The 21,018-nt window shown below is 32.3% G+C and overlaps 8 protein-coding genes across 8 annotated transcripts; 4 read left to right on the top strand and 4 right to left on the bottom strand.

The window, feature by feature from the left end:
• Positions 1-118: 118 nt before the first annotated feature.
• Positions 119-1,912, top strand: FMP25 (Fmp25p; the record flags this gene model as incomplete). The annotated part of the gene is made up of 1 exon (XM_003685046.1): positions 119-1,912. The coding sequence occupies one exon, from the start codon at positions 119-121 to the stop codon at positions 1,910-1,912; it is 1,794 nt and encodes a 597-aa protein (XP_003685094.1).
• A 154-nt stretch (positions 1,913-2,066) lies between these two features.
• Positions 2,067-2,810, bottom strand: BOS1 (Bos1p; the record flags this gene model as incomplete). Its single annotated transcript, XM_003685045.1, has 1 exon — positions 2,067-2,810. One exon carries the CDS (start codon positions 2,808-2,810, stop codon positions 2,067-2,069), a length of 744 nt encoding a protein of 247 aa, XP_003685093.1.
• Positions 2,811-3,319: 509 nt separating this feature from the next.
• On the top strand, positions 3,320-4,153 carry SIC1 (cyclin-dependent protein serine/threonine kinase inhibiting protein SIC1; the record flags this gene model as incomplete). The annotated part of the gene is made up of 1 exon (XM_003685044.1): positions 3,320-4,153. The coding sequence occupies one exon, from the start codon at positions 3,320-3,322 to the stop codon at positions 4,151-4,153; it is 834 nt and encodes a 277-aa protein (XP_003685092.1).
• Positions 4,154-4,295: 142 nt separating this feature from the next.
• On the bottom strand, positions 4,296-6,458 carry RGD2 (GTPase-activating protein RGD2; the record flags this gene model as incomplete). Its single annotated transcript, XM_003685043.1, has 1 exon — positions 4,296-6,458. One exon carries the CDS (start codon positions 6,456-6,458, stop codon positions 4,296-4,298), a length of 2,163 nt encoding a protein of 720 aa, XP_003685091.1.
• Positions 6,459-7,413: 955 nt separating this feature from the next.
• Positions 7,414-8,694, top strand: TPHA0D00120 (uncharacterized protein; the record flags this gene model as incomplete). Its single annotated transcript, XM_003685042.1, has 1 exon — positions 7,414-8,694. The coding sequence occupies one exon, from the start codon at positions 7,414-7,416 to the stop codon at positions 8,692-8,694; it is 1,281 nt and encodes a 426-aa protein (XP_003685090.1).
• A 106-nt stretch (positions 8,695-8,800) lies between these two features.
• On the bottom strand, positions 8,801-10,528 carry SWP82 (Swp82p; the record flags this gene model as incomplete). Its single annotated transcript, XM_003685041.1, has 1 exon — positions 8,801-10,528. One exon carries the CDS (start codon positions 10,526-10,528, stop codon positions 8,801-8,803), a length of 1,728 nt encoding a protein of 575 aa, XP_003685089.1.
• An 879-nt stretch (positions 10,529-11,407) lies between these two features.
• On the bottom strand, positions 11,408-12,505 carry TPHA0D00100 (uncharacterized protein; the record flags this gene model as incomplete). The annotated part of the gene is made up of 1 exon (XM_003685040.1): positions 11,408-12,505. One exon carries the CDS (start codon positions 12,503-12,505, stop codon positions 11,408-11,410), a length of 1,098 nt encoding a protein of 365 aa, XP_003685088.1.
• Positions 12,506-20,286: 7,781 nt separating this feature from the next.
• On the top strand, positions 20,287-21,018 carry TPHA0D00095 (uncharacterized protein; the record flags this gene model as incomplete). Its single annotated transcript, XM_003685039.1, has 1 exon — positions 20,287-21,018. A coding segment is annotated over one exon (732 nt), but the record flags the coding sequence as incomplete, so codon positions are not given.

Genomic DNA, 21,018 nt, shown 5'->3' with positions numbered 1-21,018 from the left:
ATATTAAATATCAATCCAATTCTGAACAGAATATACTTTCAATTGTTAGTTAAAAGAATACATTTTTTGTATGCTGCTAAGTAACTCAGTTATATAAGGGAAAATTTCATAGATTTTGATGATAAGAAGACAATTGCTAAAAAAGGGGATAACCTATAGATTATTGAATTGCAATCATCAATTGCAAACGTTTGCCCTTTTGAACAAAAGTTTCACCAGGAAGTCCTCAAATACTCCAAAATATGATGAGGCTGAGTTACTTGCTCCAAGGTTAACATCAAATGAATATAAGGCAGATAAGAAACGACAAAACTTCCAATGGCAAGAGAAATCAGAGGAAGAATTGAGTAAGGAATATGCAGATAGAATAGAAAAGATGGCCAAGCTGAAGGCTATGTTACAAGGTCTAGGAATATTAGTAACATTAGGTGGGGTTATTACAATTTACAGTAAATGGACTTCAATTCATAGGTGGTACTTAGATCGCAAATTGAGGTTTGACCTAAAATACAATAAGGATTCAATACAAAAGAAATCATCAAAAAAGAAATCTGATAATACCAAATCCACGGCTCCCATATTGCCCATAATACCTATCGATGAGAAGGCTTTCGATGTGCCAGGTGTATATGTTTGGGGTCAAACAGCAACAAATGATCTCTTGTATCCGACGAGAATATCTCAGTTTGATAACCAAAAATTTAGAGATATTTGTTTATCTCCAAAGGATAGTTTACCAAATTTAGCAATTGACCAAAATGGTGATCTAATTAAATGGGACACCAGCAGCCATGAGTTCCTCCTTATTGATCAAAATCTAATTAGTGTTAAATATTCTAATGAAATAGCTTACGCTTTAACAAAAGCTGGTAAGATTTTAATTATCCCAGTAGCTGATCATGAGATGAGATATAGTCATATTAGCTCAAGAAGATCGTGGGTTAAACCATGGAAAACATATCAGAACTATAATTTAAGTTTGGATACTGATCAAGCATTTAAACATAAAAATGAAAACTACATCAAAGATTTCGATACAGGTGATAATCATCTAGTATTGATATCAAATGCATGCAAAGCATATTCTTGTTCTACTGGTATAACGGATGTGAGAAATGATAATATTAAATCATATGGGCAATTTGGGATACCTATTTTTTCTCAATTCGATCCTATGCCCAAAACTAATAAGTTATATGAGATCGAATTATTGAATGCAGGATTGAATGAAGATAAAAAGTTAATTACAAGAGAAATTGATCAAATTGCATGCGGTGCTAGACATACAATTGCAAAAGATAAAGAAGGGAGTGTATTTGCATTTGGTTCTAACCTTTTTGGCCAATTAGGATTACCAATTTCATATAATAATGAATATGTTTCATACCCTAAAAAGATTGGAAAATTTCAATCTTATTTTACAAGAGATGAAAAATTTAAATGTCAGAATATTTTTGCTTCTGATGAAACTTCCTTTGTTGAAATGACAAGTCAAACAGAAAATGAATACTATAAAAACAATTCAAATATTAGTAAAAGAATATTTTTCTCTTTTGGTAATGGTAAGAATGGTACTTTGGGAAACGGTAGATACAAAAATTCACAAGAAGAACCATCTCCAATCAAAGTAAGTAATAATGATTCCACAAAGATTGAAGACTTATCATGTGGAGGCGATTTTGTTGTTGGTACTACCAACGATAAAAGTGTACTTTTATGGGGAGATAATTCATATGGTCAATTAGCAAATGGTAAAAAATACAAGACTTGTAAACCACAATACATGCCAGATATTTTGAAAGCAAATTCTACCTTGACCTTCAATGAGTTCACTGAAACCAAACTACATTTAAATGAAAAGCAAGTCATCAAACCTGGTAAAAACTCATGTTGTATATATTGGAAAAGTTAATAACATCTGCTTATCCTGTAAATAATTTCTAACAAGATATTATTGTGCTTAAATTATATACAATATTTATTTAATCAAAACTTTTCAGTATTATCTGTATATTCCTCTTATTATTATTATTACTTATTGAGTGCATACTTATAGTCCACTTAAGTTATCTCAGCCATTTTAGTATTAAGTACATACCTAAAAACAACAAAAATAAAGCTATCCAAAATATCAGCTTATCTTTAAACACTCTTTTATTGATTTGGTGAATGGTCTCTTCCGAAACACCAAGCGTTCTTAAACTACTAGACATCCTATCTTGGACTTTTTTTAACACTTCATTTTGCTCCATAATGTCTTCCAATGACTGTTGACCCATTTCCAATATCAAATCTAATTGAGCGTTACCTTTTTGGAAAATATTTTGTTCTTTTAGCAAACCATCATACATCGGTAAAGAACCTGCTTGATTAGAAGAATCAACATTAGAGCTAGTCTGACTAACTCCGACGTTTCTCTTATTCATCATTGCTGAAGCGTCATTGAATGGGTTTTCAGTGGACGAAGTATTGGCAAATAGTTCAGTACGAGCATTAGCTTCATTGTATTTTTGTTTTAGTTCCTTATATTTAGTAGTCAATTCTTTACTTTCATTGATTAATGATTCTAATCGACTTCCACCTTTAGCAATTGTTTCGATGACACTTTCTTCAGTACTTTTACCATTTTCCTTTTGAAATTTGATGACTTGTTCTTTATATTGATTAATACTTTTTTCAAATGAAACCAAAGTAGCAGAAATAGAACCTTGAAGAGAAATCGGAGCAGTCACTAGATTACTTTCAAACTTAGCAATTTCATCTCTTAATTGGTTTTTTTGTTTCACAGCATGATTATAAATAGCATTCATCTCCTACTCAACACTATCTTACCTGTCAACGTAAATGGTATTTTATATCTTCTTGCACAGCGTACAATGAACTCTGAAAACACTCCCTTCTTAAAATCTATCTTAATATGCACAGTAGCAAGTACAAAATAGCAGAGAGATAATTATTATTAAACAATTGATCGAGATCAGAATACCATATCATTATATATATTTGGTCATTTATGGTAAACTTGAGATTAAAAATATAATAATGATAAAATGTTTTAACGTTACATAACGGAACCGTAGAGGTTAACTATGAAGAATCGAAAAATTGAAATATTAAAAAGTGACCATATAAGGAAAAGTAATTGATTACACTGGGATTATAAGTATTTTTAAGTAGTTAACAGTTTAGAAAGAGGTCGTGATAATTTAGTAACGGTATTTAAACATATATCTGCTGGTTGGTTTCATTGTTTTTACCGTTTTTTAATTCGTTGTTGTACTGACTTGCTAAGATTTAATATAGAAAAAACATAGAAGTGATGGCACCTTCTACTCCTAAAAGGAACGGTGCTAGTGAGTTTTTGCATCACAGCGATGGTGATTTAGGGAATACAGATATGGATGCTGGTATATTTGATGACAATTTCGTTGAATATAATGATACGAGGACGTTAAAGACCCCGATGAAAGGTGGCACCAAATCACTATTGCAACCAGTGACGCCAATTACAGCCACAAAAAAGACTGAACGGACTTCATTAAATTTATTCGATAGCACCAACACTCACTCTAAGGACTCACTAAGGACTCCTATTAATCAAGCCACTGAAAGTCCAAGATTGTTAACTCCGTCGCAGATTGTGTCTGACAGCAAATCAATAAGTAGAGTGCTTTTCCCTTTGGATAATACAGAAGAATCTGAAGAATACGAGGATAAAGACTTTGTCCATAACAATTCAAATAAACTTGTGTTTGAAGATACGAGCAAAAGAAAAGCTCAAGAATCATCAATTATTGAAGAAGGCACGTTCAATAAATTGAGAAGATCGACACCAGGCACCCCGAGTAACCAGATAATAACAGAAGATATAAAAAATGAATGGCATAATGAAAATAATACAATATCTATATTTGAAGAAAAACGAACAGAATATGTCAAAGAAACGAAATTATACAATCCATTTGAAGTAGATGACATTTTAACTGAAGAAGAGATTTTAAGAAGGAAGAATGAATTGATTCAAAATAATCAAAATATCGAAGATGTCGTGACATACTTCAATAAAAATGGTAAAATTGTTAGAACAAGGAAATTGACATCAGAGGAGAAGGAGAAATTTAAACCAAAAAGACTTTTTAAAGATAACTATTAATAAATAAATAGTGGTAATTAGATAATATTCAAATAAAATAAAATGGTTTACTATTCTCCTTAGTTTCAATATGTACTGTAATAGAATTTATATATATTGTTATAGGGAAATTTAAGGTTAATTAAATAACTATGTTAATGTTTTATTTTTTAGACTTGGAGTTATGCTCTTTTAGGAAATTAATAATCTCATGTTTATATTGTAAAAGATCGTAAAAGATCTTAAAACCCAAGTCATTCCCATCATGAATATTAACTTCAATAATACAATTGGCAAATTCTCTAGAGATTGAATTGCTAAATTCGAGAGCAGTGTGTTCTCCATTCTCACCCATTTTTAATATTTGGATAAGCCTATGAAAATGCGTAATTATGGCAGCTAATGTTGCAATGCGAGGCTTGGAAAGTGAAGCTAATATTGCTGATAATCCTTTAATCCTTTTCATATCTTTATTGTCCAAAATCACATCTTTATCATCTTTATCAGTTACCACTTCCTCATTAAGTTTCTCAGTTATACTTTTGTCTTCTATAGAATCATGCGAGGTTGCTGGAGATGAATAATCTAAATACAGTGCTTTTAGAACATCTGTTATATCATTTTTGATCAATGCATTCGGTAACTCTAGTAAATAGATCTTCAGAACACTGGCTACCGTGCTTGGTTCATATTTTGATTGTTTTAAAAGCTCTATTATCTCTCCTTCATCTTGGAATTGTTTTCTATTCAGAATAGCCCTCAATTCATGCGTTAAATTTAGTTTCACAGGACTTATCCAAATAGAAATCCTCACTTTATCATTGTCTAAGTCAGGATATATATTGTCCATATAGAGCAATATTGCCGATATTATCAATGGAACAACTCTCTTATCTAGTCTGCTTCTAGTTTCTAGATCAATACCAAAATTCTGAGTAGTTCCCGGATTATAAAAGTTATTATAAGTAATGACTTTAGGTTGGAAATACCCTGTTCTATGTTCTTTTATTAGTTGCAGTAAATCTTGAGTTGGATCTATTGCTTCTTCACTTTCCATTAACCTGTCAACATTCAACTTTATGGAAGTTATTTTATTTACAAAAACAGAATAAAAATCGAACGTTACTTTTTTGATAGCTTTTAATCTATCCAATTCACATTTCTCCATAAACGTTAAGTGATCGACCATTAGTTCTTCGATAGAGCATCTTAAATTATCCATTTTATAACTCTCTTGACGATATTTTGTGTCCGCATCTTCAACATCTTTAACCAGTTGAAATAAAATACTTTCTTCATTTGTAAGTTCTGGTTTATCTCGTATTGATACTTCGATATCTGGGGTTGATGCTGTTATTTCATCCATGTAATGCGACACTAATGATTCTGTTACTTCATCATTATTTCGAACAATATTATCAATTTCATTTGGATATGGAACTTTGGCAAACTTATAAGCATCTTTTTTCCATTGATATTGGAATTTTTCTGAATTAACAAAATTGTTCCCTACACCATTGCAATGTTTTAAAAACCCTAAAGTAATCAGTTCTTGAGCAAAAGTTTCTGCATGATCAGAATCCTTCAGGGAAAAATATTTTATAATAAATTTTGTTATGTCACTACCATTATTAGTATTTGGGAAAGAATAACTTATTAAAGGCAGTTTAAATTCTTCTTTAGGTAAGCCAGTCAAAAACAGTTTTAAAGTTTCTCTCATCGTCTTATAATCAAAGTTAATATCAGCAATTGTAGCAAAATGTTGATAATCTTTTTCCTTCTCAATATGTTTATCATATTTTTGTTGAATTTTTAAGGCACTCATAGCCTTTCTTAGCTGATCTTCGGAAAAATTTGTGTTTCTATAAGTTTCCAGTTTTCTGCAACTGTTAAAATACTCCTTCTCTAATTTTGCCACATATGCTCTTGACTTTTGGAAATTCTTAGCATTTTTTTTCAAAATATCTTCAGAATATTTAACACGTCCCCTATGATCCTCACACCATTTGCTAAAAGGTTTCAACACTAATTCTTCCAAGTTTGCTGCAATATCCAAATGATTCTTACCTTCATTGGATGTTGCATCTATCATTTTTTGCAAACTCGATTCTACAGTGCTGGAAGAATCTTGGAAATCATTTATATTTTCGACATTATTTCTTACACCAAATAATTGTCTACCATAGGCTACCTCATACTGCATTCTTGAAGCGAACAATTGAGTAAACTCGTCGCATTGTTCACAGCCGTGGTATAACCTATCGAAAAGCTGAGCCAGCCCAGAATTCAAGTCATTCGACCAGAAACTCTCTGCAAAACTAGGCATCACAAACCAATTATTATTGCTCTTGATCTTACCTCAGTCAGTGTCTGTAAACCGAATACAAATCCCTTGCTTTCAACAATTCCTTCTTTTTATATATGTGTTTATATGCAATGTGTAACAAACAAATATACCTGCTTCCTTAGGCTCTGTGAGTTCTTATATTTTGTGTTCTTTTAGCTTTGGCAGATCTATCTATATATGAGTTAGACACCACCACTACCTTTGCATGGTTTTTCAAACAATGATCAAAAAACTCTCTAAAAATTGTTACCATTTATAGCAAATTACACCAAAATTTCAATGCAAACAAAAATTCTTTTTTTGCTCTAACAAACCCGCCAAGAAACCAACAAAAAACTATACCTCTCTATAGCTGAAACCAAAAATGAAAAAAACACGATCCAAAGCTTTACTGCTGACAGTCCACTATTTAACCACTGATTGTCACCCAAACCACCAAACGAATACACAAACCTTACTGCGACTAAAATTGGCCTGATTCAGTACTGCTTTAAGTTTCAAAGAAATCAAATCCACTCCTAAGATTTATTTCTTTTTACCTCGAAAGAAACCGTATAACTCTAACTTAATAAACTGATTTATAAAGGAAGATAATCCTTTCGAAAGACATCAAAAGGTTATTCTATATATATACCCTTTACTGTTTAAATAAGAAAGTTATTTGCTTTATTGCGAAGGTTTTACTTACCCCGACGCGGTGCAATAAATTGTTACTTTTAAGAGTTAGTAACATCGAATCATTGAATCATAAAGATAGCTGAATACCTTTAAATAGAACACATTTCATTTTAAAGGTTGACGTTGTTGATATTTAACAGCGTGGGGTTTCACCTAGTGAGGCTTGAGGAATAGTGATTAGGATTGTGTTTTTGAGTTTTTCCTTAGTAGCTTCATTTAGGTTGAAGTTCAAAGAAACAACGTATATGTTTGCGTCATGATTTTAAGAATTTTATCACAGCTGTTTTTATTCATTAATATTAGTCGGGTTCTTTGTCATCCGGTTGGTAATACTGATGCTTTGAAGCTATCGCCAGAGTATTCTTTGCCTGATTTGCTGAAGGCTGATTCTATTCCTTCGCATTGGTCTGCTGAGGATTCTGTTAAGTTGGCGGAAGGTAGGATTGTTTTAACTCCAGAAAAAAAGACAAAAGGTTCATTATGGTTAAAGAATGTATACAATTTGGACCATTCGTTTACTATTGAATGGACTTTTAGAAGTGTCAGTTTCTTTGGTAAATCGAAAGGTGGTTTATCATTTTGGTTCACCGACTCAAGTAAAGAAAAAAATAAGAATCTATTCAATGGACCCTCCACATTTGAAGGTTTACAGTTATTAGTGGATAATTCAAGTCCAGTCGGAAGTGCTCTGAATGCATTGTTGAATGATGGTTCCATCAATTTTGCTGAAAAAAATTTGTATGATAGCAGTTTTGCTTCATGTTTATTGTCTTATCAAGATTCATCAGTTCCGACATCTTTACGTTTAACTTACAATGCAGATGATAATAATCTGTTGAAATTGCAATTAGATAATAAGGTGTGTTTCCAAACTAGAAAAATCAAAATCCCAAAGGGTTCGTACTCGATCGGTGTTACTGCTAACAATGCTGATAATGTAGAGTCCTTTGAAATATTGAATATGAAGTTATATAACGGTGTAATTTCTGATTCAATGATACCGAATAAAAAATCAATGCCACAACCAAAATACTTAACAAAGATAATCGATAAGGATTCAGGTAAGGAAAAATTGATCGAATCTTCAAAACTGGAATTGGAATCTAATCAAATTTCAAATTATGAACTATACAAAAAATTAGATAAAGTTGAAGGTAAAATCTTAGCCAATGATATTGCCAACTTAGAAGAGAAACTGCTTTCTATAGTTAAAATCCAAAAGGAATTGGCAGAGAATGTTGACCAACTTTCAAGAGTAGTGGCTAACCAACCTTCAAATGGTCAAAATAAAAATGATTTGGAAAATAATGATAGCTTTAAAGACTTCCTAGCAATGAATGAAAAATTAGAGAAAGTGATCAATGAACAAGAAAAACTTAGAGAAACATCAAAACATCAAGTCCACAATGGTCCTCAACTAGATGAAATTTTAAGAAAATTATTCATTTGGTTATTACCTTTGATTGCAATTATGCTAGTGATGGCATATCATACTTTCAGAATCAGACAAGAAATTGTAAAGACAAAATTATTGTAAAGAACTTCAAGATACTCATATAAATTAGAAACTCATCCGTATGAAATATTTTAATTTGATTATTATATTATTATATTATATTTTATCTTATCTATAATCCCTGTAATTATTTTCTATACTCTGCTTTTTCAAAGAAAGAAGAGTATGGAGGTTCAACTCCTTGTATATTATTGTTTGTTAAAAAATTAGCATTTGGAATTCTAATGGTGGTAACTGTTTTATCTGAATGAGAATGTTCGTCGTAATGCGTTTCTACCGTTACCTGTTTTAATATTTCATTTAAATAGACGTTTTTGAAGTAATCCTGTTGATTTTCGTATAAACCTATGGGTACTCCAGCCTTGTATTGCCAATATTTAAACCATCTTGATTTCCTTACTCTTCTAGCTGTTTGAATACCGGTATTAGCAGCAATCGAATCGTGCATGTGTTCCAATTCCCTTATATTATTTGGTGTCAAATTCTTTAATCTACCAATAAGTTTATCTTTATGAAAGTAAGGCAAGCCCCTGAATGAATATGGCTGTAGTGATTTATCTGTATTATTTTCATTGATTAAAGGTAAGGACTCAAATTTCCAGCCATTGATAATTAGATCTGGTTCTATAAGTCTTGAATCCTTGAAATAGGGCGTCGATTCCGAAGTTTTCTTACGAGATTTGTTTCCTGATGACGACGTGGAGTTTAATAGGCTACTCAACATACGACTCACAGGTTTGCTATGGGCTGCATCCTGATTTCCTTGAGAAGGTGTCATAGGTCTGGATTGACTATTCGTATTTGTCTCTGATTCAGTCGCGCTTCCTTCCAAGTTTAGCTCTTGGTCGATGGGTATATCCATGGCATTGTTTTGAATTGCTTGAACAAAAGAAAATCTGTTATGATATTTTGGTATTTTATATTGTGTACTTAGTTCCAAAGATCCGCTGATATTTTGTCCCGGTACCGACACTGTGGTGGAATTCCCAACACTGAAATCTTTCAAGTACTTATTTTTAATCTCTGAAGATGGCTGTTCCATTATGAGCAAAGATGGCAATTCCAAATTGTCAAGATTATATTGACTGTTTGCTTGTGTATTTTTCATATGTTCTTGTTCTTTCTTTTGATTTTCTTGCTCAACAAGAAATGAAGGTTGTAATTTAAAGAACAACTTTTGAAGTTTGGAAGATATTTTAAAAACTCTATGATGCGATGTCAATGAAGAATCTCTTGCAACGGTTTCCCAATAATCGTCTGTCAAACGTGTACCTTCACATATAACCGCTGCACCGAACTGAACGAACGCAGATTTAGCAGTGACGAATTTAGGAGACCAATTTAGTTTTTCATTCTTCTTCAACAAGTTTGGAACTGATTTTTCAATAAATTTTAATTGTGATGCATCTGGAACGATTGGGTAAAACTGATGATACTTGGATAGGAACTCGTCTTGATCCCCATCCACCAATAACGCATCCATCAAATCTTGAACCAACACGAAAAGAGTGCCATCTGTATATTTTTTTAAGCTAAACACATCGAACAAATATTTTCTGCACGATAGCAAATGGCCATTGGATTGTATTTTTCTCTCACCCAATTCATCTGTTTTGGTCATCTTATAGGCTATCGAAGACTCATTAAGGGTCTTCAATTCGCCTCCTACATAATCTGGAACATTGACGTTAACACGTGGAAATTCAGATAATGGAAACTGAATAGTATCTGGAGACCTACTAGTCAAAACCAACTCTTTCAAAAGAAATTTCTCATGATTCAACAACTGTAGTTTACTCACAGTGAAAAACTTCCCACCATCAACATCATCATTGCCATGACTGTATGAAGACATTTGAATTTATGATACAGTAACTTCGTTGAAACTATTCTCCAAAAGAATAAATATATATATAGTGTATATCTTAATCTATATGAAGGGGAAAGATATAACGAAAAGGGAACACAATCACAATACACCTAGGTAATGCAGTGCTGATTTGATTGATTACTCAAAAAATTGGGTTTTAAAAAATTCGAATACACCTATTAAAGGAAAACCTTAATTCAATACTAAAACTATCCTTAAAAGTACATTTAACTATTCACAATGATGATAGCCACCTTATCGATAATACTTCTTCTCTTTGTCTTGTCATTAAAATTACTCAAAATTCATCGTTTTAGTGATAGTTGTTGTGGTTCTTTGTTCTGAAATTCATGCTTTAACGAGTTTTCTCGTTCCTCTTCTGCTGTGTTTCTTTTAGTGGTTCAGAATCGTCGGTTGTGAGACCCCGGACCCCTCTGGTGGTCCTAAGCACCAAGGCCTTGCGTTGATATCTCACTGGCTGACTGGGTTGGAAGAACGGTTGGGAGTCAGAACTGTCTGGTGTGTACAAGTGCGATATGGTGCATCGATGCCCACACTGCACCACCGGTCTGATGTCTCTTGCGTTCCTTCCCTCTTACAAGAACAAGCTTCGCTTGTTCTTGTAAGAGTATATTTAGAGTATATCTAGAGAGGATGTAGAGCTATTCAGAGGAGGTTGCTTCGATACTTTTATTGTTCCACCTCACTCTGCTACTCTGCTTGACAAAACCGTTTATAAGACACCGCCGTTTTTTGATCTGTACTATTTTGCTGTATTTTGTTAAAAAGTTACATCAATATATAGGTACGTAGTTATTGTTGTTTAATTGACGAGCTAGGAATTTCCTATCTGTGGTCGTGCAGTTAGTACTCGTTCACTTTGCTGATCAGTTTACCTTTGTTGGTACCACTGAATAGCCCATTCCACACATTTGGAACATCTGCGAACTTTTCGCCAGTGCAATCGACTAACGTTTCAGCTTTTGAGATGTCTAGTTGTCCTGCTTCAATCATTTGACTCAATTTAGTTAACCCTTTTCCAAAGTCAGCGATATTGTCGCCTAACAACACTCCCTTGATGGTTAATCTTTTGGTTAACACAGAGACAAAACTCTTGTAAATTAACTTGCTAGGATCGTTGTAACCACTGATAGAGCCACATACGATCAAAGTAGAATGAGGCTTCAGTAGTTCGGTACCTATCTCCAAGACATCTCCGCCAACGTTATCGATGAATAGATCCACTGTGTTTGGCCCACCTGCAGCCTTAATCAAGTTTTCTTTGAAATTAGAGTCCTTGTAATCTACCCCAACTACTCTAGATGGATCGAATTCTTCAACATACCTGATTTTTTCAGGACCACCTGCTGTGGCAATAACTTTCTTGGCTTTGAAAACATGTAATGCAATTTGAATACAAACAATACCTACTGCACCGGCTGCCCCAGAAATTAAAATAGTCTTGCCATTGAATTTCTCATTCTCCTCAAATTGAGCATAATGGTAGAAAATAAAATAAGCTGTCAAGGAAGTACCCCCTAAAGCAGACAGATGCCATGATAAATCACCAACTTGCTCTTTGGATACTTTGCGAAGAAATGCTTTCTTCGTATCGTGGATGATTGCATAAGTAGTCCAACCAATGGTACCAGTAACATAATCACCCGCTTTGAACTCACCGTTCTTAGAGGCTAATATTTTAGCGATGCCTCTTGCCGGAATGATTTCACCAACTTGAACACCAGCCGCATAGTTCTTGTCTACAGAAGAAATCCAGAACTTTTGAGCAGGGTCATTGGACAATAAAAGGGATTCGATTAACACTTCTCCTTCTTTAAGGTCAGATTCCTTCAATTCCAAAGTTTTAAGTTCAAAAGTAGCTTTTGAATCAGTCGAATCAAAATTAAAAGGTAAACCTGGAGTAGGTAATGTCTTTATAACGAATTGTTTAGCTGAGTACATTTTTATCTTATTTACTCTTCAATATTATGTCGATATGAGATCTTATTCACACAGAGAATGATTATGTTGACCTTAATAAATTATTATGATCTATTAAATAGTCTGTTTCGTATATCAAGTAACCCTTTATATTAAAATGTCATGTTTTCTTCGAAAAGTCAATTAGTAAGCGAACAAGTGAAAAAAATCAATACTTAAAGAAGGTGTAATTTAACTAAAAATATGTATTCTCATTTATATTTTAATATAAGTCTTGATAGAAGAAATATTCTAAATCAATTCAGAGTAATATAAAGATCATGAAGTTAACCTAAAAAATTAATTGAAAACCCAATTGAGATGCAATTTAAATCTAAATTGATAAGCAATGCAATGGAATCTACACAAACTAATGCTATCCATTTAGCTATTATCAAATACTAACTTAAGCACTGCAGTGGCATGCATAATGACGACTTTCAATTATATGTCAATTTATGGTAAAGTTTAGAATCACAGGTCAAACTTATTGTCATCATAATGGTAACCTCAAAGATGGATTGATAGAAATTAACCAGAAATGAAACAACATAAAAGTAAAGCACACAACCATATTCTGCATAATCTGTTATTGTCACTTTTTGAGTTCAAATTTTGTTTCTGTGACCAAAATAATATATCAGCTTAATTTTTGATCATAAGAAGGTGCAATCGGTGCATATACTCATAAATAATGGAATTTTTTTTGGTATTAAATAATAAAAATGTTTATATTAAGGTTGAAACACAGTTTTGTTTGAAGTGAGAGAATTTATTATTGAGAATCAACTTATCACTGAGCTATATCTTTTGTAATATATCCTCAATCTGTAACTAATAAAATGTCAACCACAATCAAGATCAACGATGGCGTTAGCTTCATTTCATACAAACTGGTATCTGGAATCTCAATGTGATAAATGCAAAGTACAAATACATACATCACAACCTTACTATCAGTATATAGAACAAGATTTAACTTAGACTTGGATGTCTCACAGTCGAAACTACAAGAGACATCATTCCAAAGCAAAGAAAATGTCACCAATATTTCATAAACAATACATAACATAAGCAAAAAAGAGGAGAGTTTAGTTGATATATTATAAATTTAATACAATTGTTAGGAATGTGCGCTATACTATGACTTCGATGTATTATTTGTGAAACACTATGGACTGATTGAGAGATATAGAATTCCCTTCCTCTTCAGATACTCCACGTTATGTTAGTAATCGATAATAATGATGCTGATACGAGCATCGATACTTATGTAATAGCATTATCCAAGTACAAAAATAAGTTACTTTTAAAGAAAGGTAAAAAGGATGCCAAATATAGAGCCGAGAAATTAAATCTTAATGATTAATAAATAAGTACAATTTAAGCATTTGATAAACTATTGCTACAGAAAACAAAAGATCCAAAAAGATCGGTCTATAAGAGAGCCTTCGATATAATGAATAACTTAAATCGAATTGAATCTGTAAAATACATTTATGCCGAGCCTTATTTTGCGTGCGATCCGATGGTATTTCTCAAACGCAGCGAGGAGAAAGCAAGAAGAGTTTCAAGACTTACAGTTAGCTACTAGGGGATACTTGGACACTCATTAAAGATTTCATACTAGCATTTTTATGAAGATTTAGCATATCTATTTAAAAGCTTGGATAGATGATGTTCCACAGTCTAACTGTATAAGATTATCTGCATCTGAATATTATGAGAGCGTTGGACTTTTTCATCTTAAAGGTACCTCTATTTAAGAAATAGATATTTCGACAAACATGGTCATTGGACTAGTGAAAGATAATAAATCGTAACCCAATCCAAAAATAGAGCATTTATGAAACGATAAATATCTAAGTATTTCTCAGAGTGTTGGAACAACTCCTCTGTTATATGATGCTTTATTTTGAGATAATGCATTTCAGGACTCAAAAAATTGATAAATTTCATATAATATAAATACTTCAAATAATTAATAAGCTAATTCATTTAATGAAATAAATTAATAATAAGTAAGTAACGTCCATTCCTAAATAATTACCATTTCACAAATATTTCTTAAGTTGCTATCAGTTGCAACCTGTTTGTCATCAACATTTTTATGCTTATCTTCATATATGTTGGTCATAAAAATGGATATGAACTCAACTGCGAGCACAAAAAAATTGAATAAAAAGTTAGTTCTGTGCGAATTTAAAGTCTGGAGTTATACCTCAGTTATTCACAATTCTCCAATGCCTCTTCAATTTTCATTTTTGGAAATTCAACTATATATGCAATCTCATTAAAATCATTGAGAAGGTTACCATAACCGTATAAATTCTATTTTTGATGTCGACAAAATTTAAGATTTTGGTATTCTTTTTGTTAAACAGTTCAGAATAACTTTTCAAATTGGGTATGATATCCAATAATATTTAATTAAAACTTCTCCACAAGCTCTTAATATTAATAATAGGGTATGGTAATATTATGTGTTTTTGACGTTTCCTCTGTTCAACATGTTCATTTTTCCATGCAGAACCTACGACTTCTAACCTAACAGCTTTGATGTTTTCAACGATCGCAACAGTATGGAAAGTTCTTGACCGATTAAATAATATCAGATTCATGTAAAAACCCCAGGCTCATAAACAACACATATAACTCTCTTAATCAATTTAACAGAAGTATTTCGATGCCAGATCCTAAGTATATGCTAAATATAAATGACCCAGCTATTCCCATTAGCAGCTCGTATTTTGCATAATTATCTTGGACTTTTGTGAAAAAAATATTTTAGACATAATTAAAAGTACAACTACTATTAGTCTTAAAATTTAAGTCAGACGCATGAAATTCATTATGATAATGATTTTTTTGTTGCTCAGGCACCAGCACAAAGTCATCTGCCCTTAGGAAAAATGGTTTTTCATTTCCATTGATATAAACTCACTAAAAGTCAAAGGATCGAACTAACTTTTTATATAATTGTCAATTAGTATTTTTAAAACATTTCTTGATCTGCTGTAATTCTCCTTCAATGCGTATATTACACCTTCTCAAAGATAAAGACTATCTGGTCTCTAAGAACTCTTACCTTGAACTTAACAGTCAGACGCAGTTATCAGTATGGTTTGGAACGACCTCATAACTTTCACAATGTATGTATCAGCCATTCTCATAAAAATGTTTGCCTAATAGTCGCTGTATTCTAATATCCACTTTCCATTTTCCGTTGTAAAGCATAGATCTAAAGAAACTTGTCGCATCTTCTTTCTCAACTTCTTGGTATGTTTCTTTAAGGACGGCCATAACAAGACTGGGTTTATCCACCTCCTTGCAGTCCGGCTTTGTCGTCGTCCATAACTTATATCCTATCCAGTAATTATACTTTTTATTATCTGATGCCTGGTATTTCAAAAAACTCCTCTCCAGTTGCACAACTCTTTTCTTCTAAGTTGTCTTGCTAGAAACGACATTCCTGTTATTCTATACCAAAACCAAGTAATTGCATCATAACTAATACTGCAGATAAACCACAGTTATATAGCTTGAACTTCTCCTTTAATTTTGATCATATTGTTTGTCCAATACGCTTTAATGTGTTGGTAAAATTATGCCGATGGCCATCACTAAGGCTTCCCTAGTGACTAGTTGTGATTCAGGATTATTTGGTAGCTCTTTCCAAACGAGCTCAGAAATATTTTCAATAGTATAATTTGATACATCTCTTTTAATTAAACCATTGTCATCGTGATGAGGTGTGTTGAGTACATCCACTAGTTCTCTGATGCCAGATTCATTAAGCTCCTTATAGTCAGGCTCTTCTGTTCCGAAAAGAGTATGGTTAGCCATTGACAAACTAGCTAATGCATGAGATGGCAATCTATATGTAAGAACGCCGTGAGTTAATCTAGGATTGTCAACAGGTTGTATTATATTCACTTAAGGTGGCATTTATGAATTTAGGTGCCACTTGATCAGTGGGAGCTGTCTGGAATAGCGAAATCCACATAATAAAAAAATACCAAATTGTCTTAGCATTCAGAAATCTCGATACAATTTATCAACTGTATTGTGGTATTTTAATATAATAGGAAGTCTTCCTGTGACATTTTTGACTTGGATGATCATCATTTTTTTATTCACTTTCGTTGCAAAAAGTTAGTTTGGGGTTTTCTGAAACAGTTCGTGATTCAAATGAAGAAAACTCTTGCCTGTCATACCATTTTAAAGGTATCAATTACTGCTGAATATTATATTTTATTTGATTATGCATTGTTGAGAGTCAGTAATTTATTATAATTCTCTGCGGGGATCCATATAAATAAATAATATATAAAATATACTTATTACACAAGTTAATTAAGACAGCTGATTTATTTTACATTGTTGAAATACGAGTAATGCTTGAATTCAGATTTCGGCCTTGTAACTGCATAGAAGTTTAACCTTACTACTTAAGTTATAGGAGAAAGGATCTGGGTGTCATATAACTTTGTAAGAATGTGTTAAGAAAGTTATATTTATTCATTCCCAGACATAAAGATAAATAGTCATGTATATCAATCATGTCAGATATATAATTTATAAAAGAAAAATAGAATAAACAATTACAACTCGACTACTTGTACAAGCTACTATTACAACAACACTAATAGTGGTATGTCTTCCCAGTACGCCCAATTACTATCCCAACAAATTTTTCTGGATAAATTATAACATATTGGCATTCTTCACTGTTCTTTTCCGCCTGTAAAAGAAGTTGATTATCAATAATAGAATCATTATCCCCATTATTTTGACGACAGTACAGCTCCAGCTATACAAGGTTTCTAGATCCCTTTTGAAGCACCATTAAAAAAGTACTGACATAACAAATACTCCTATTGAACAGACATGCCAAAGTTGCTTTATAGCATTGACACAATGAACGTTAGAATCTTTGTTTTCATCTATATTATAGACGGCAGTACTGTAACAATTTAGTTACTATACTAATGATTTTCTATGCTAAATCACTAAGAATAGCAGATCACGACAGTCCTGAGAATATAACATTTTTTGAGTTCCCCTCAGCCTCTGCATAATTTTTTATCTTGGAGTTGGATTCGTTGGCTGAAGCTGCTTTTAGTAACAAATTTAAAAACAAATAAACAGTACAGTACACCTTATGATTCTCATAGAATATTGGACTTATTCAAAGTTAGTTCTGTCTGTTAGTAAGCACATTTTATCTGACATTCGATATCACTTTCGAGAATATTTAGGCATATTGATCAACCTGAAAAATAACAAGATATATTTGTACATGGTGGTATAGTGTTGTCTAATTAAATTTAGCACCATAACCGATGGTGACAACATAAGTATTCTTCATTGTAATTGAATATTTGGCTTTGTTAACTGACTGGTAGAGGAAAGTACTATTCCAAAGTTAAACAGATCAAAGATCAGCGTGCCATATTAAGTCAATGATCTGGTGACCGAAGAACTATTTCCTGTATAGGATTTCGAATGAAGACAGTAATGAATAATATTCTTTAACAGTAGCAATTTACAATTTACAACCAGTCGCTAGTTGCAGCATAAGTGCACTTTTTGTTGATGTATTTTCTTCCATTGTGGTATGAAGAGGACTTTGAAAAAATTTTCAAATTTCAAAGTGTGAGCAGCTTAGAAGCTGTCAGAAATACATATTCATTAATATACTTCACTAAGTGTATAATTAGATGTCTACTTCTTAAGACTTTCTCGGTCATTGGTGACCATATAACCAAGTCCATAAGTCCTTCTCGTCCTTCCTCCTGTATAGGTACTCGAATATCATGCATATGTTATTTACTATTTAGGAATATTGTCTGGAAGTAAGCAGTGCGAAGTAGTTTCTTCTTAGTCGTGAGTAGTTAAAACGCACACTTCACTACACAGTTTCATTAAGAAGTACTCTTCGTTATATTCGTAGTTAGACTAGGAAGCTAAGCGTCAAGCAACTTGTCAGTGTACTGAAGTAATCAAGTGTTGCAGTCTTTTAGTACATACTTGACTGGTATGGTTATTGAAAAAAGCCATTAATAGAAAAACTTATGTTCTATGGAAGTTAAGCACTCGTTATAGTTCACTTTGGTATTTACTAGTTATTAGTAACTGCTAGTGGTTATCACATATTATATTGTTTTGGCAGCTACGTATAAAATATTTAAATCAAAATTGCTATTTTGAGTGTTTCATGCCAAAAATCCAATTTATATAAAAGTAGTTCGGTGGAGAGTACTTCAGCTTCAAATGGAGGACTAATTGAGCCGGTAAATCAGGTATTAAAACCGTGTAATATCTGTAAACAATAATCTGGCCCCAACTTTAACAAATTTTTAAGATCTGGTTATAGACCTAATAAAAAGTAATTCTTAATTTAGAAACAGGTCTAATTTGATGTGACTCAAACCGGAACTAATAAAGTATTCAATTACAACTTTATCTTCAAATTTGATATTAATGATGACTTTTCAATGAAGGAGGAAATTTCCAGAATAGTGTAGCAAATACATTTCTAAAAGATAGTACCGTTAGATATAAAGGTGCATACTTTGGATAAAAAGTTTTGACAATCATAAATGACGTTCTTATTGTTTTGTAGTAACCTGTGACAGACTCAATTTTCAGATGTATTGCTATTAGGAAAACTGAAAAAAACAAGATTGTTGAATAAAAGGCAAATTTAATACATAAGCAGTCATATACTAAACGCCGTAAAGGTGATGTACTAATCAGTAATTTGTTAACAATTATTACGCAGCGACAAAGTAACCTCAATTGAGTTGGTAGCTAACAATTTTAGGTCACAAATAATATTAAAAAATTTAATGTCCTAGCGATATTAATGTTAATTGCACTGAGTTTTTTGGGATTTTAGTTCTTAACATTTTTCAAATATTGTGTATATAAATATAACTTTAAGCTCGTCACAGGTATCTCGAATGGAAAATACGATAACTATCTATCCTTACTAATGCAACAATAGCATCGGTGTATCGCAAACTTATTGATATTATGAAATATTGGCTTGTTTACACATTAGGGAGCATACAATTTTATGATACTAGTGTTCAGTATAGTTACCAACAACATGTTTTGGTATAAGATATATAAACATATTAATTTGACGTAATAAAGTAAACAATAGCTTTCTATTTGCATAGTATTTGATAATTTAATTCATAATCCTTTTTGAACCACAGTTGAGAGAAACCTCTTTGAAACTTTTTTTCTCCCTTCTAACATATTTTGGATTGTTCGATTACAACGTTTCCATTTTGTTACTTACAAAAACTTATGACCTTACAATATGCTTTTGTGTGACCATCAGTGACCTGTGTTAACATAAGTGTCTTAAATGTTAACACTAGCGATTTATCCGTTGTGCTTTATTAATTTACTTCACGCCCAGCGGGCCGCGCGACAGCGCCCTGGGTACCTTAGAAGCTTCCAAGTGTCACAAAAAAATATTCAAAACGACAAGGTTTTTAATCATTAAGTTAAGGATAAATATGTACTCTTTCATAATTACATTGATTTATTGGACAATTCTCAAAACTCAAATATATTGAGTAACATAAGAGTGATAGTGGATATATTAGTGCTACTGTGAGGAGCTCTAACAGTGGAAGCGATAAGGTCAGTGAGGACAGCATATAGAATCACGTAGAAATAAACAAAACGTCACTGCTTTTGAGATTGAAGATGCAGTAAGAAATAGTAACGAGACTGAAAGAATGAATGACAATATTGGTACTGATACTATTAACAGGGAAATCAGCGGTATTGCTGATGCAAACAATTGTGATGATAGAAATGTCAAATGTCAAATTGCAGAAACCTATGACGGTTTAATTGATTATCAAGTTCAAATTATTAACGAGATCAGAGGGAATAATCAAAACCTTATAATTAGTGACAAAGAAAAACAAATAACTAGAAAAAAGATTAAAAAAGAAGCAAAAATCTTCAATTGTAAAATATTATTATTTTTGTATAATAACACAATGTCGACTTCGGGATTGACGAATTGGAATGAACCTTTAAAAATACTAGTACTTTATATATGGAATTCCGAACACAACATCGTTCTTTTCTCGCCAAATTTGAAACCTAACATAGATTGTGAAAACGATAGTTTATATCGAATGATAAAAGATGATTTGCTGGGCGAGTCATATGCAAAGCTATTTACAACATTGTTAGCTTTCAATTATGACACGACTAAGCATATTGCACTATTGGAGCAAAGCTCTCAACGATTGGTCAATATAGACAATAAAAGATTAACATTGTTTATAAGAGCCACTTATCATTTCATAAAATTGCAAGACAATGTAGGAAGACTTAATGTTGTGAGTACTAAAAATTATTTGGTTTGGAAAAAGTTCAAAGAACTGGCGGTTACTGGTAAAGAAAACGAACTTTTAAGTTCTGAGTGGTATATAGAAATTGAGAGCAGATTGGAA

Source organism: Tetrapisispora phaffii, chromosome 4 (genome assembly GCF_000236905.1).
Source record: "Tetrapisispora phaffii CBS 4417 chromosome 4, complete genome".
Classification (NCBI taxonomy): domain Eukaryota; kingdom Fungi; phylum Ascomycota; class Saccharomycetes; order Saccharomycetales; family Saccharomycetaceae; genus Tetrapisispora; species Tetrapisispora phaffii.
This window is presented reverse-complemented; position numbering and strand designations above follow the sequence as displayed.